The sequence below is a fragment of the Pteropus medius genome, unplaced genomic scaffold (assembly GCF_902729225.1).
Source record: "Pteropus medius unplaced genomic scaffold, Ma_sr-lr_union100, whole genome shotgun sequence".
NCBI classification, from domain to species: Eukaryota; Metazoa; Chordata; class Mammalia; order Chiroptera; family Pteropodidae; genus Pteropus; species Pteropus medius.
The window spans coordinates 15,846,449-15,863,414 of record NW_024345601.1 but is presented as its reverse complement, the minus strand read 5'-3'; the positions used below and the strand labels follow the sequence as shown (position 1 = coordinate 15,863,414).

Genomic DNA, 16,966 nt, shown 5'->3' with positions numbered 1-16,966 from the left:
GGCTTGGCAGTCCAGCCTGTGAGTTTTCCCTGAAATGCAGCATGTATGAGGGACCCCTGTAAACAGTGGCTGCTAGACTCTGGTTATGAATTTGAGCCCAGTTAACCAAGAGGAGTTCTTTGGGGCAGGTATATTCTTCTCAGGGTCAACACTGGGTAGTACCATTTCAGCCATTATCCTATTAGCAGTGTGTGTGTGTGTGTGTGTGTGTTTATATATCAGTGTATCCTTCTATATTGTTGAATTGGATATAATTGGATTTTTAAAACAGGCTATTTATAATTTGAGGGGAGCTTATTGTTTGAAGAAGTCCTCCTGTGAATCTGAGAGTTTGGAAATGTTTAATTCACTGTCCTGATACCTAGTTATGACTTATTTATCAGCACTGAGTGGAAGTAAAACTGATCCTATCAGGTAAGAATTATTGTTCTAAGATCAAGAAAAACCAGGACTCCTTATTTTTATTTTCTTTTGGGGCATCAACACTGATTCATCTTTGATTTATAGCTCAATATCTCTGGAAGACTGTCACAGTTCATGTAGAATGTCCCAAACACAGCACTCCATCTATAAAATCCTATCATAGCTTAGTCTAGGTTATTCGTATCAGGGTTATCAGCTGCACTATGGGTCTTTGGCTTAGCGACATTATGGAATGCCTATAATTTCGCTTTGGAGGATTTTATTTATTCTTGTGACTGATCCCCAGGCTTCTCTTCTGAAGTTGTATTGATCATATGAAGGATACGATGATGTCTTTTCTTTGCTGTTGTATTCTTCTCACTTTAGAATGTTCACGGGGCAGTGTGTACAGCTAATGTCTTTGTTGACTTAGAAACTCGACTTAGGATTTCTTTCCCTTATTCTTGTTTCTACCTTTTTGTAGGCTATAGTGACTCATGCTCAAGGTTAATAAAAGCTGGTGATATGTTATTGAAACATAATAGACCTTGAGGCACCGCAAAATACATCAGTTAACACAAGCTTTCAAATAAAGTGAATCATTTGTTGAGTAAATTACCTTATTCTATTCTAAATCTTAGTAGGGTCTATTTTTTATTAAAGTGGTAAGAATGCTAAGGTTATGTAATTAACTTACCTCAGATATGATGCCAACCTTTAATAAAGAGAATATGTAAGTTTTCAGCCCCTTAACAGAGGAGGCAGTGTGGCAAATGGAGACCTGACCTTTTTAGCTATAAAATATGTTCTCTGTCCAGGACAGTTTTAACATTGAGAATATTTGCATTTGTTCCTCCTCTTCATCATCTTCAACTAGGAAGTAAACATTTTATTACAAATGGAGAAAGGTGCTAACTCGGGGGCTTTAATTTTGGGAAATCTCTGACTCTTTATTTTAATTTTATTTTGTGTATATTGAAAAATAGTGAATCAGTTTGATTTTACACTGGAGAGTAGGCCCAGGTAGTCTATAATGTTGGCAACTTAAATCTCCATTTACACAAGCCCTTTTTGGTCATTTCCAGTTTAAGTTTATGATGGCAAGCAACTACTTAGTAACTGATTTGCAGGGGCCATATCAAAAGTGATTAGGCTTCTTTACTTGGTTATGGTGCATGAACCTCTGTCTTCACCAAGTAGAGACATGCAGGTACATACACAGAGTAAGACAGCCAGAGCATACAAAAAGATATGCAGTAAAATGGAGCATCCTTTCAACCCCACACTCCTAGTTCCTTTCTGAGGTAATTATCATCGACCATTTTTGTATAATTTCTCTGAAATTTTTTCACATATATGTTTTTATTTGTATGCACAATGTACATACACATAACTTTTAATAATCACTCTGTTAATTACCTTGCTTTATTCACTCACTATATTTTGCAGCATTACAAATCTTTTTCAAGAGCTTGATAATATTATCTCTTAGTATGAATGCATGATAATTTATTAAATCGCTTCGTTATCAATGGATGCCTGAGTGATTAATGTTTTGTTGTTACACATCTGTAATAAAGTTTTGTATGTATTCTTTTTGCACCTGTGCCAGTACAAACATAGAATACATTTCTCAAAGTAGAACTGCTAGGTTCAGTGAATGTGTATCTTACGTTTTGCTAACCATTTCCAAGTTTCCCTTCAAAGAGGTTTTCCCACTGACATTGAAGGAGAGGATTTCTATCCCCATACCTTCTCCGGCACTCGACATTTAAAAAAATCTTTTATTTTTGCCATTCTAGTAGGTGAAATGGGACTTATATTTTCTTTTATTCAATTTTGCTGTCATATGTTTGTTGGCTGTTTTAGATTTTTTCTGTCCTGTCCTTTCTTCTTCCTGTCCTTTCTTTACTTACCTTTTAGGTTTTTGAACTTTTAAAAACACGATTTGTATTTTAAAAAATTAAAGTATAACATACAGAAAAATGTAAAGATCCAAGCTATGCAGTTTGATGAATTCTCACAAAATGAACACACCTATGTAACCACCGCTCACACTCATCTTTTCACCTGAGAAGCCCTTCTCCTGCCCTCTTCTAGTCACTACTCCCTGACCAGAGGTAACCACGACTACCCTGAATTCAGTTACCATACATTGCTTTGTCTGTTTTTTGAATGTTGTACAAACAGAATCATAAATAATTTGTTCAATGAATGCTTTTGTTCTTGCCTTTTTTCCTCCTATCATTATTTGTTGAGATTCATACATATAGTTTCAGGTAGCTATAATTCATTTATTGTCATCATTATATAGTATTCCATTGGATGACTATACTACCAATTTATCCATTCTACTGTCGAACATTTGTATTATTTCCAGTTTTGATAATTATGGACACTGCTGCTGTGAACATCTTTTGTTATCTACATGTATGCATTTCTTTTGGGTGTATATCAAGGAATGGAATAGCTGGGTCGGAGAGTATGGTTAGTTTTTATAGATTCTGTCAACCAGTTTTCTAAAGTTTTTGTACCAATTTACACTTCCATCAGTTTTTAAGAGTTCCACTTGGACTGCATCCTGAAATGGTCAGGCTTTTTTCTTGTGTAATGGTACCTCTTTGTGGTTTAAGTTTTCTTTTTCCTGGTTACTAATAGAATTAAGCATATTTTCTTATGTTTGTCAGTCATTTCTGTGTCATCTTTCATGAGCTTGTTAAATCTTTTGCTCATTTTTCTATTGGGTTATTTTCCTCTTTCTTACTAATTTGTAAGACTTCTTTATATATTCTGGATATAATCTGCCAGTAGTTGTAAGTACTGCAAATATCTTCTCCCACTCTTTGGCTTAATGTTTTGCTTTTTTAATGGGGTCTTGTAATGTAGTCTAATTTACTGATATTTCTTTTTGGATGAATGCATTTGTGTCCTGTTTAAGAAATCTTTTTCTTCTACCAAGATTATGAAACTATTCTCCCACATCGTATTTCAGATATCTCCTGTGTTATGTTGTACTTAGCATGTCTATATACCTACAGCTCATCTACAATTGTTTTTTTATGTGTATGTCTGGTGTGAGGTAGGGTCAGTGGCTCAGGACTATTTATTGAAAAGATCTTCCCCCCCAGTTTACTTCAGCTGTACCTTTGTTATAAACCAAGTGACCCCAAATATGTGGATCTTCTTTTGTTCTGTGGTCTTTTTGTTTATCCTTGTGCCAAGACTATTCTATCTGAACTACTGTAGCTTTGAAATAAATCTTGATACTTAGTTGTGACCGAGTGTCATTGTCCAATATTGTCTTGGCTGTTCTTGACTCTTCACTTTTCACTTAAACTTTAGAATTAAAGTTTAATTCTCTCACAAAAAATTGATAGAATTTTGATTGCTAATATCGAGTCTTCTAATCCATGAACATGGTATATCTCTCCATATGTGCAGCCTTCTTTAATTTCTCTCAGTAATGTTTTGTTATTTTTCTACGTAGAGGTCTTACACATTTTTTAGTAGTTTATTCCTAGATATTTGATTTTTCTGCTGTTAAAAATAGTGTCTTTAAAATTGCATTTTCTTATTGTTGGTGGCTAAGATAGAAATAATTGGTATTTGTGTATTGACTTAGTATGTGGTGGCCTAATGTATTCTGAATTGACTTATTAATTCTTTTTGGTTTCCTGGTTCTGTCAGTTTCCCACTACCTCACTGTTCTAATAATTGGGTCTTTATGGAGACCTTGGGCATGGAAGGAAGCAGCATGCAGCTTTTTGAGTATCTTTGCTCACATTGCTTTATATCTGAACTTGATAGTCTATGTTGGGTCGTGTCTCTCTGCCTGTGAGCAAGAGAAGACTGCGTGCCTGACAGTGCAACCTCTACTCCTCTCGTTGAAAATGCCTTTGGTTTTCTAACTTCTCGTTTCTTACACTGGTGGCAGTCTGAGCAAATACTCCTTTGGTTTCACCTCCCTTGCTCTCTAGTGTGTGCTAGCTCACTCCCCAGCTTGGTATTGCATGTAAATGGTAATTATCTGGGATCTTGATGATCGTACCATCTGAGCTCTGCATAAGATTTGATTGAGGTATGTTATTAGGTCTCAGCATCTTCCCTCAGTGTAATGTAAATTTTATGTATTTGGTATATATTCTTTAAAACTTGGAGTTTGAGGTTTGCCTTTTCCTAGTTTCTTTGATAATTATATTTCTTCTCTGGTTTTCCTAGTTCCTTGTTGCTTTGGTGGGTTTTATAGAGGAGAGTGGTAGGGAGGGAGAGAAAAGGCCTTTATTCTGCTATGTTTACTTTTATTCTCTGAGTGATAATGATAATGGTTTTCTAATGATTAATTAGCTCAGGTGAGTAAATATTTATTCAGCATCATTTCTTTAAGTCAAGTCTTTGAAGTCTTATTTAGTGTTATTTCTTCTCTCTCTCTCTCTCTCTCTCTCTCTCTCTCTATATATATATATATATATATATATATATATATATATATATTAATTCCATAGCAGCTCTTTAAACTAAAGAGGTCAAATTTGTGGTATGGTATCAGCAGCGTCAGACAATGGGCCATCTTAGTGATCTGACAAGGATGACATTAGGTGGCAGCATCCATGCCATTGCTAACTCTAGTTGATCATAATTTTAGCTTTTGGTTCTGACATGAATTAATTATTGTGGTTAAATAAAAACCAGAGATTATTGTTAGAGTTTAGTGATTCCTCAAGCATTTATTGCTCAACAAGCATTTATTGAGTGCCAACTGTGTGCTGGTGCTTTCATAGGCCCTCGGGGTAGAAAGTTGAATACGACGTAACCACCCCTGACTTCAGGTTTTCATACACCAGTTGGAGAAGACACAAGATATTTTCTGTGTGATAAAAGGTGAGGGCAGTAGGGGCAGAAGGCTTTGGGTGCTAAAGGAGAGACATTGAGCCAAGTTAGAAATAATGGACTGAGAATGAGCATTCAAACTTCAAATTTCTAGCAACCAGAACGGCAAGTAGAACAGAAGGCTAGAGAAGACAAACTGTGAGCATTCTGTTTTATAAAAATTTCCACTGTCTTGTTTTCTATTCAATGAATGCTTTATTTACTAGGCAAAAGTAGCAGTATTCTAACAGAGATTCATGGACATGGACTATAGACTAGTGGTTATCAGAGGGTAGGGGGTAGGGGAGGAGGAGGGAGGTAGACGGGGTAAAGGGGGTCAAATATAGGGGTGTAGGAGGAGGGCGAAGTGGATAAAGGGGATCAAATATATGGTAGTTGAAGGAAACTGGACTTTGGGTGTTAAACACACAATATAATATACAGATGTCAAATTATAATGTACACCTGAAAATTATATAATTGTAGTAACCAATGTTACTCCAATAAACAATTAAAAAATAAAATAAAGTATTTGTTATCCTTAAAAAAAAGTAGCAGTGTTCTGTGATTAAGAGGGCTTCAAGAGGCATATTTCATCAGACTATTGGGCAAGTAACTGCTGTATCTTCAGCTCATTGCAACAGTGTATGGCATATAGTAGATGCTCAATAAGCATTTGTTTATTGAATGAGAGAAAGATTGGTGTGCTCAGGTTCCCCTTGTTGGTCTGGATAGGTGGATGACAGGACAGGAGTTGAGGGTAGGATGCCTGGCTAGCCTGGACAGGGACATGGCCAGACCTGTTGCCCACAGGTAATAGACTACTTTCTTGAGAGCTGCACTGGCATCACAGGAAACTACAGTACTGGCAGGAGTAAAATTATATGCAAGGGAGAACATGCAGTTGACATTCAGCAAGAACTCTGCTCCTACCATTAGTTCTGGTGCGTGAGTTCTTTGGAATGAATGTAGCACCAAGCGAGAGGATTGTTTACTCCACTGCAGACAGTTCATACACATTCACAAAGGTTGGGTGACCATGGATTCAAGCAGCACTTCCTTCTCTCTATTCTCAGTTTGTAGAAAAAGCAAAGTGAAAGTACGCTGTGCTGTGCTGTGCTGTGCTGTGCTGTGCTGTGGAAGAAACATTAACATGAATGCCTGGGCTCTGGGTGATTTGTCCATGAGCTGGTGCCCTCTCTGTGTGTGATTGATTGCTGAGACCCTGTCTAAACTGGGTCTCTTCCTGTTAACTGGCAGTTGTCCTGCTCGTGTTCCAGTAACGTGAATTCCCGCTCTGGAATTGGCGTCGTTAACGTTCCATGTTATGCTGACTGAAGCAGAGCGAATGTATGGTGTGTGTTGGAGCCTGCGGAGGTGCCCTGGTCCAAGGTGGAGACTCTCCTTAGATTTCCTCATTCTGATTTTTTTTTCTGTGTACAATTCTGGGCTTGCTCAAGGATTTCTGGGTTCAGGGATGTTCTTGCTCTTCCCATAGTTATAGGTCTTTGTCATTTAGAGATGCTCCAAGTTTACCTTGAAAGAATGGTCCTTGTTGAAGCTGATTTCTCCATTATGCCTCACAGAGTGCTGGCTGCCACCCCATTTGCTCAGGGATTGGCTGCCTGGTAACATAGCTGGGCCTCTTGTTCTATTGAACTCTCAGTCTTGTCTGCTTTCTCCCTAAAGATTCTGTTTACTGCAAGTTGGAGCTAAGGTGTTATTTCAATCAGTCAATCAATTAGTCAGTCAGTCAGTCAACCAATCAATCAATTAGTCAGTCAATCAACCAATCAGTCAGAATACTTTCATGTGTTCAGGCACTGATCTAGGCATTTGGGAGATATCAGGGAAGAAAGCTGAAAAGTTTTTGGTCTCTGGAGTGATTATATTCTAATGAGTGGTGGGGGCACTCATTTTCATAGATAAGCAAATTTGATAGTGTGGTAGAAGGTGATATGTGCTCTGGATAAAGAAAATGTAGAGCAAGATGAGGAGGAGCTAAGATGTGGGAGCTGGGTCGTAATATTAAATAGGGTGTACAGGACAGGCCAATGAGGTAAACTTTGACTAGAGACCGGAAGGAAATGAGGGAGTGGCCAGTTGGATCCTGGGAAAAGAATACTTCAGGCAGAGAAATGAGCTAAAGCCCAGCTTGCCGGGCTGTGGCGGGGAAGTCAGTGAAGAGACCTATGGGGCTAGAGTGGAGTGAGCAGGTACAGCAAGTAGGGAAGGAGGTCAGCCCATGGTACCTCATCTGTTATAAAAACTTCAGCTTGTACCCAGAGTGTAGCATGTTGAACCACTCTGGTTTCATGTCAAAAATGTTTGGGCAGAGGTACATTCAGAGGACTGTTAGGATATTGGGGTGCAGGCAAGACATTTTGCTGGTTGTTTCCTGTTATAAACCTGAACACAAAATGCATCTTTCATTGCAAAACTGCCTAGGTCACTATCGAATGACATTCCCTGCCCTGATTGCAGTAGCTCAAGGGCAGTATCTTACAACCTCTTCAAGCCCACTCTTGCTGTGGGTTGCAGAGGTTATTGTGGCGGAGGAACTATATGGCCACTTTTCGTACATGACCACCCACCTCTTAGTCATTTGAAAGAGAAAGAAACTTGTGGTCATCCCTGAGATCTTGGCAAGGGTTTGTCTGTCTGCAGACAGGGAGAGCCCTGGAGGCTGGGTGGGCAGTGTGCACAGTCTCCCTAGAGCCAATTAATGGTTCTCGGGTTCTATGGAAGACAAAGAGCTCTCAAAGACTGATATAAGCTTTGAGAATCTGGCCTGTGGTATAGCTTTTTACAATTTGCTGAGAGCCAGACCTTACAGTAGAAAATACTGGAGGCTACTGTTCATGCAGCACAATGAATATTTGCCAGGCATTTGCTGGAAACGGCAGATATGTAGATGAAACTATTGCCCCTTCCTTTAAGCTGCTCATGGGCTGCATCTGAAGTCCCAGAACTCAAGCTCGCCCACCAGGTCAGCTAGATACCCAGAGGGGCCAGAGAGGTGAGCAAGGCCAGCTGGGTCTAATGCTGCAGAATAGGCAGGTGCCCAAGAACGCATGCTCCATCCAAATGCAGCGCTGGCAGTACTGGGAGAAAGGGAGACAGACAACCCACTGACGGCAGATCTGTTTTTCCAGAGAAGCCAAAAATCTAGTGTTCTTTCTTTTCTTTTTTTAATTTGTGAGGGCTCCCGATTTAAAAATGTTGGTAGCCAATTCTGATATTTGAATAATATTGTGTAAGTGGAACAGAAACCTCCAGATTTCACCCTGAGGTAGCCCTTTTGCAAATTTTGGTCTACATAGATAAAATACAAGGTGAAGTCACTGTACAGCAGCTAAAAATGAGTAGTTATATGGGCTAAGCTGTCGATAATTTTGTTGATTTGTTGTTCAAACTGCTTCATCCTTTTTTCCCTTCAGTGATGACTGAATTCAACATCTATCACAAATTTTTATAGTCCATTATAATTTTATTTGAGTGGGAGAGAGTCTGGAAGCTGTTGAAAGTTCTGTTGAAGTGAGTAAGAATGTGAATCAGTTAAATTTGACCTCTATTAGCTGCACCTCTTCTGCCTGGGTTACAGCAAGCGTGATGAAGGTGGGTGATGGAGTCAGGTTCTTAAGTTGGGTTAGTTCTCACCCATGGCTGGGGGTGAGGTTGTTGCCAGGCATCTGTTTGACAGAGGTGGTCTAATTAAAGTGGGATTGATTTATTAACAGAGCTTTACTGGTCACATAATTTAGCAACTCAGAGGTGTTATGGAGCCTAGGGTATTGGTAAAGAGGCTCAAGGTAATTATTGCCCGACTTCGAGAGAATGACAGATGGGTCCTCATTGTTGCTATAAATCTAGCCTGCAATTGAAATGGCTTTCTTTGTTTAACATTGTTGAAGGGCTCTGGCATTGATCCTCACTTCTGCCTTGCTGGCACTCTTGCCTCTCTGTGCATTTCCAAGGCACTTTGTCTGAACCTCGCAACCCTCCCGCAAAGCCTGCTGATTATTCAGCTGTGGGATTTGCATTTAGCTTTGCCCTAACAATGGGTTGCCTGGGTCCCACCATTTTCCAGCTGTCTTTCTGTTTGAATTTGAGTTTCCAGCTGACATGCTTTCTGGCCCAAATGCAACTTAGTTAAAGAAGGTCTGGTCTTTAACTAGACCTGTATAAATATTTATTTAAGACTTCTGTTGTATGTGTGCTTCTGAGAGTGTAGCTGTTATTACCCCCTTGACACAAATGCAAGTAGAGTGTAAGACAAGCAGAAACCTGGGAGGCAGGAGGCCCCTTAGATAGGGAGTGACATTTTGCTTGTGTTCTACTCCCTGGCTTGCCTGGCCCTCTGCCATGCTCTGGTGAACTCTTTGGGGAATTAGCAACCTGCTCGTGTAGGTGATTTGGTCTAGAGAGATGGATTTTAGAAACTTAGACGTAATGAAGACAGGTAAGGTAGCCAGAAGCATTCACGAGTTCACAGTACAGCCCACTCCCTGATGTGCACCATGAATCTGGTTTCTGTTCTTCTGTTTTAGATTTTTGGCTATATTGCTATGAGTTGGGCAATTTTTTCCCCCAAATAGAATGGATTTCTTTTTCTGATCTGAATGGTCCTATATGACGGTTGTAGGAAATGTGGAAAATACAAAAAAAAGTCGAGAGTAAAGAAATTTACTTAAATATTCCCGTCCACCAAAGGATAACCGCTGTTATCAGTTGAGGCATTTTTTTTTTCTATTTGTTTTCAATGATTTTTTTAAAATAAGGTTTTACTGTAAAGCTAGTTATATCACATATATCATCTTATAACTTGCCCCTTTCTACCTGTTTTTTGCTAAAACTATAGGGAAATCTGTTATAACTTCCCTCTTCCTCCCTTTTGCTTCAGACAAAATGGCCTCACATATGCCAGGTGTTCCACCTCAGGGCCTTTGCACAGACTCTACCTATTATCAGGAAGGTTCTTCCTCTGACTGTATGGCTCACTCCCTCACCTCCTCTAAGTCTTTGTTCAAATGTCACCTTCTCAGTAAAGCCTCTCCTGACCTCTCTATTCAGTTTGGACCTGTATCAGCCGGAATACCTCCTGACCCAGACCCATCCTTTCATATGGCACCCAGTGCTGATGGCACCAAACACATCACCAGTTTATTATCAATATCATTATTTTAACTAATATATTAATATAAGCATTAACCAACACTACTTTTTTAAGCATTTTGAATAACTACGACTAGCTTGTTTTTTGAATGGACCATACTTTAATCATCAACCAACTACTGGACATTTAGATTGTGTTCAGTGTTTTGCTATTATAAATTGTATAAACCTACTATGAACCTTTTGTGTATAAAGTATTTTTCCATTTCTTAGATGTTAAAAGAGATTTTAGACATGGATTTCTGGATCAATGTATATCATATTGAGACATTTGGCTGCAAGTGATACAAACTCAACTCAAACTGGCTTAAGCAAATTAAATTATTGACCGACAAGTCTGAAAAATACAGGTAAACTTCAGGTAGGGCTGACCCCAGAGGTTCGGTCTGTGTTCTCAGGGGTCTGATTTGTATCTCATAGCTTTAATATCTGCTTTCCTCTGTGTTGGTTTCATTCTGAGGTAGCCTCTCTGCATTGAGCTCAAAATTGCTACCTTAAACTGCTGTTTTCATCCTACCAACTCTACAATCTCCCCTTAGAAAGATATCCTCCTCCCGATGTTTTCAGCAAAAACTCAGGACAGATCTTCACTGGCTCATCTTTGAATCATTCACTTTGGCTGCAGGACAGGGATATACTAGAATGGGAATAATGATGTCATCCCACCCACACCACATCGTCTGAGGGTTGGGAGGCACGGTTTCCCAGAGGAGACGTAAGGCACTTTGACCTGGAGAGCGGGAATGGAGAATGGGCACTGGGCAGGCCCCAAACTGCAGATCTTCATCTTGCTTATGATCATTGTAAAGACTCCGTGTCTTAGTTAAAAAGGGAAGAAGTAAAAAGTATGGAAAGTGAGAGGAGCCCAGTCACACCCTAAGCATGCATTTTGGGTTGTGTGAGGCCAGCTCTATCAGATAGCAGTCTGCCTCCACCATCACCATGAGGGAGCAAGAGAGTGGATTAAGAGGCGGGAAACTGGGCCTCAGCTTCCTGGGGAATGAGGCTTCTATGGCCTGCAATTGAATGCCTCACAGGATGTTGGTGGCCACCGGCTCCCTAAAGGCATGTTTAAGTTATGAGCAAGGAGACAAGTTCTAAATGTGAGGAGGAGAAACATTCTTGACAATCTCCCTAAGGGATTCTGATAGCGGTGCTATCCAGATGAATTCGGAGGCTGCTGACAGTGGAGCGCTCCATTCCAGAGCAGCTGCAGTGTTTGTCAAACAGGCCCCGCACCATGTGCTGACAGGCACAGTGACTTCATTATCTTCGGCTCTATTGCCCCCACCTTGACTGAAAGCCATCTTCATAGGACAGCTCCGCTTCACGGCTGCCTGACTGCCTGTCTGTCCGTTGACCTTGCCAGCTTGCAGCATAATTGTCTGAGGTCAAAAGGGCCCTAGTCTGTTGTCCACTGTTGAATTTGCACCTGCTTTAAAGGCACTGCTGGACTTTTGTTGGACCTATGGTGGCTTTCAGCTTACCTTAGCCAAGTGTGTAGGGGCCTTCAGGCGCACTTACCTTGAAATCTCTACCCGGATGAGTCATCCTGACCCAGGCCTGCTGTTCTGCAAGTAGAACCCATTCCTAGTGTGAGGGAATTGGAAATGTCCTGATGAAAACCTCACAGTTCTGCTCTCTTTCCGTGGGAACGGGGGCTGTTTAAATCAATCCAACCCTTTCTTTTGAGTCTGTTCTTATCTCAGAATTAGGATGTGTCACATTTAGTTATAGGCCAAGGAAAATAAGGTTATTACTTTATACTCTTCAGAAATTCCCGAAAGGCCGCTCATCTCTTCCATTCCGGTTCTGGGCTAATGACCGTTCGCTGTTATTTCATCATGAGTACCGGGGAGTTGCTATGAAGGGAGGCCGCCTGAGCCAAGGCTGTGTGGAGGGCCCTTCAGTGTACCCTGGGTTCTCCATGCAATTTGTGGCTTTTTCTTCCTTTCCATCTCATCAAGAGATTATATGGAGCCAATTTATAAGTAAATGACACATGTTAATCCTTCTCTTCTGTGAAGGGCTCTGGGTTAACTTGGAGCCCTCTTGCTCACATTCGCCCTGGTGCAGAGAGATAGAACAGTATTAATATGGGCAGGCTGAACTCACAAACACAGACAGAGCTTTCCAGTATAATTATTTGAGTACTCGAGGTCATGGACGCTGACTCTGATTGAATCAGGGAAACTCCACCAGTCAGTGACCAGCTTCTTCGTCGGAGTCCAGAGTCTGAGACAAGGGTCTTTGTTTTCTCAGTATGGTCAAGTGGGCATCCACCTCTTTGAAATCTCTAGCCCACTGTATAAATGTCTGGTATTACCAAACAACTTAATTAAAACTTTCACAGTAGTGGTTTACTGCTTGGGAAGCCAGCAGTCTTCTGTGATGGTGAGTGGAATGCTTTTCTGGGTGTGCCTTCCATCTCGTGGTGCCCAGGCCGGATGGTTCAGGGAGAGACAGAGCAGGAGCTCCGGCTGGGCCAGTCTTCGTGATCCGTTGTGTATATCGAGCAGCTGTGCAAGATGATGTTAGTGGGAGTTCAAAACATTTTCACTGTTGATAAAGAAATAATCCACAAAAAGCACACAGCTAAGATAGTCTAAAAACAGGTTGTAAAGCGGGGAAAATAAACATATACTCATTTTGACTTGTTTCTGTGAAAGTTTACTAAACTTAATTAACAGTTCCCGAGCACTTACTGCAAGCCAGAGTCAGTGGTCCATGAGGCATCTTAGTGCTGAGGGCAGCCAACAAGGCATCCACTGCCTTTTTCACACATGCCAACGTGGCCTGTGAGTTGAGTTCTCTGGGAAGGCCCAGTGCCTCTTTGCACTGCCACAGCTGTGTTGCCCACAAAAGCTATAGTTGGTCACTGAGCACAGCTGGCTCTGCCCTTCTCCCTGTGCTCATAGGAGCAACAGCAAGGATGACTAGAGCAGCTCATGTCAGAAACAAAGAGGGTCAGGAATTTAATAGATTGCATTACACAGCCTGAGGACTGGCATGTGGCTGAGTGTCAGGAAACTAGGAAGCCAGAGGTTCTTTCTTGCCGCAGAGCTGTTTACCCCATGCTGTCTTTCTGCTCCTCAGTCTTTATAGCAAATGAAAATTCACAGAAAATGAAATATGCTTGCTTCACATTGGGTCACATGACCCCTTGTGGTTAGGGGCAGGGGTACAAAGCACATCAGGTCTGTGCAAGGCCCATTCCTGGATCCTATGGACTGGATGGAGAGCAGGTCCCAGAGAAGGGGGTTAGCTGAGTGGGATTATTGACCTCCATGCCCCACACCTCTCTTACTCAACGAGTGAGCGCTTGCAACACCTGTGCCCGGAATAATCCTCTTCAAAGCTTTGCCAACCCACTGGGTAGGGTTTCATTTTTTGTTGGAGGGTGGACATATGCTTGTTCAATGTGGAGAGCTGCCTTTATTATGTCGTACTGAGAACAGTCTTCGAAGCTGGATATTGCTTGGGCACAGAGCAGATCACTCAATTAGGCAAAGGTGCTACTCAGTTGACTTACCTCCCAAAAGATAGATTTTTGAATATGGATAAGTGTTTTAATTATACTTGTTATATCTACATTTGTAGATTATCTATTGTTTAAGATCATTTGTTATTGTCTACAATTAGATTTTAAACTCTGATGGGCAAGAGATTTATTTCAACTGTTAGCAATACGTGTGCGTGTAGATACTACTAATTACCTTATTATGGGAACAGTTTGGGTGGTTCTACTTTCATTTGGGAAGTGTAATATAGTTCCCATTCCCAGCTCTCTATTCCCTGTTGCTACATTCTCAGAGTCTCAGCAGTCGTTTGATTGACAACTGCTTAAGCATTTTCATTCTGAAACTGGCCCTTTCGTCTCAGGGCACACTGTGAGGGGAAGCTGCTGTAGGTGAGGTCTGGAATCTTTTCATTTCTCTCTACTTTTTTTTTAGTTCTCAGTTTTTACCACTACAGTTAATTTTTAATTTTATTCTCTTGGAACTTTTCCATTGACGTTTAAAAGGGCACATGAAACATATTAATGTACTCACAAATGAGGGAAAATATCCACGAGGTCTTAAAATATTCTGAATAATATTTTCTTTCTTTTTAGCTGTCTCCGTTATGAGGTACAGCGCCTCTGCTTTTGGGTTTGCAGTAAGTAACCTGAAATGTACTTTTATGAAGTTTTGCACGTTTTTTTCCTGAGCCCACGAATCTTTCCTTGGGCTCTCAGTTAAGACGGTATTAGCAGATGAGAATTTAGCATGACAGACATACACCTTTTATGGAAATAGCTTCTATAAGAAATTACAATTTAATAGAAGCAAATTGCAATGACACTGTATGATCCTCAAGAACATATTAGGGGCTCACATTTCTCACAGCTGATTGAGAAGATGTTTTAGGGTTTCAGCCTTTTTCCCCACTCAAAGCTGTAGGTTTGAAAGTGGGCACACATTGGAGTGAAGCCTCTGCCGGTGTAGGCAAAGTGTTGGGAGTTAAGAGCCAGGGCTGCTGGCACTCGATAAGTCCGACTGTAGCCCGACCAGGGGTAACCTGGCTTCCCAGCCTGCTTCCTGATGCTAAAACACAACATCAAGTAAAACAGGTCTCAGGTGTTTTATAGGCTAGACATGTTGAACACTCGAGTGAAGGTTCCCCATGTCCCTTTAAGAGAGTGCTAGTGCTCGTAATTTTTCAGATGACGAGTGTGGTATGGCGCAATGACTCATACAGAGAGCTCCTGTAAACATCCCTCCTGCATAGCTTTAGGGTTTCCTGTACCTGAGGGTGTATGTTCCTGTTCCCAAACCCACATCGTCCTTTTGTTGTGAGAACTTCAGGGGTTGCAGAATCTTTTCAGAATCTTTTGGAAGGTGTGGGACTGTCTCTCCAGAAAATGCACCGCTCCACACACACACTCCTCTCTTTTTCCCCTCCTTTGCCTCCCTTCCTTCCTCTTCCTCACATTCACTCATTCATTCAAAAAAAATCATTGAATTTCAAACTGTTGGCAGACTTCCCAGAACCCTTGGACGACCCTACCCTCACCCTGGACCCCAGGTAGAACAGTCCCATTGAGAACCAGAAACAGAACTCACACCGAATATTTTACTTGGGACATACAGGAAAATGCTGAAATTATCTTCCTTTCCATGGGGAAGCCATTTTTATATGTGTCAGAACAGTGTGCTACCCGCCCCCCTTCCCCCATACCTCCAGAATGCTGGGAGCCAGGGGCCCCGGGAGCGGACTCAACATGCCACAGAGTGTGTTTTCTCAGGCCACGGGAGCAGTGCGAGATGCGAGGAGGAGCTGGCATATGGGGTGCCCTGGGCTCCAGCTCTCCAGGATCCACCGTGAGGAGGATGAGTGGCCTGTGTCATAGTGGTGCCAACCCGCTTTGCTCTGAGGTCACTTGCTCAGATGTTCCGAGTCACAGAACAGTTGCCTTGTATCTTCACAGTCATGTCCTATTGACTCTGGAAAGCCACTAATGCTGTGTCTCCTTCTCCTAGTTTGATGCCATCCTTGATGTCCTGTCATCAGCGATTGTCCTGTGGCGTTATAGCAATGCAGCCGCTGTACACTCTGCCTATAGGGAATACATGTAAGTGGATTTTTATCTTCTTCCAGACTGCAGAACCCTTGCAAATGAAGGCCACATATTTAGGTTGTCAGTACAGCTTACTCTGCAACTTTGGTCCCAGTGACAGGAATAAGGCTCCCAAATTGCCTTTGAGAATGGCTGGTGTGATATAAGCCATATGATAGACCCCTTCTGTGATGGTCAGAGAGATGGAATGTCCCTTTATAATTCTCTCTGTTCTCTGTTCTTGAGTCCTGAGTGAATATTTGTATGCTCATTTGTCTGCCTATCATTTTGTACGTTGATCTATCAATTTATCCATCCTTCCATCCTTTCTGTTTGTATTATTGGAATCTTTGTTCCCTTAAATTTTCATACTTTTTTCTTTTGAAAGATGAATTCTCCAGTAATTTACAAAAAACATCTTGAGGGCATTCTAAATTATTCCACTTATCGTCCATCCCTCTTTGTGTTAGAGAATATTGCTTGCCTCAGTCTTCACATCCTCTGGGGGATGATTTTGTCTTTGAAGGATTTGTGTTTGAGACCATAAAACATGTGTCTAGTCCAGCTTCCATCTTTTTATTCCGTTTGTAATCCTCAAGGTGATAACACAGGTTCCAGAGTGAGATTTTTTGGCTTTAAATCTCAGCTCCCCAACTTGTTACCTTTGGGACCGTGAGAAGCTACTGACTGGTCTGTATCTCGTTTCCTCATCTGGAAAAGTAGGAAAACAATACCTCCTGTAAGGGTTGTTGTGATGATTGTATGACTGAGATATAATCATTACAGTATAAAACACACACACACACACACACACGGAAGGAGGGAGGGAAGGAGGTAGAGACAGAGAGAACAAGTGAACAAGAGAACAATCAATGTATGGCCTGTAGTTTAGGAAACCTTAGCAACCATCATTAACTATTAAGG

General features: G+C 41.2%; 1 protein-coding gene across 2 annotated transcripts in view; it reads left to right on the top strand.

The window, feature by feature from the left end:
• TMEM163 (transmembrane protein 163) overlaps window positions 1-16,966 on the top strand; it is a 201,783-nt gene that overhangs the window by 107,563 nt on the left and 77,254 nt on the right. For both annotated transcript variants that reach the window (XM_039874531.1, XM_039874532.1), the window contains exons 3-4: window positions 14,558-14,601; window positions 15,966-16,057. In XM_039874531.1, the coding sequence (XP_039730465.1) occupies window positions 14,558-14,601; window positions 15,966-16,057 (136 nt within the window). The remainder of the gene's footprint in view (window positions 1-14,557; window positions 14,602-15,965; window positions 16,058-16,966) is intronic.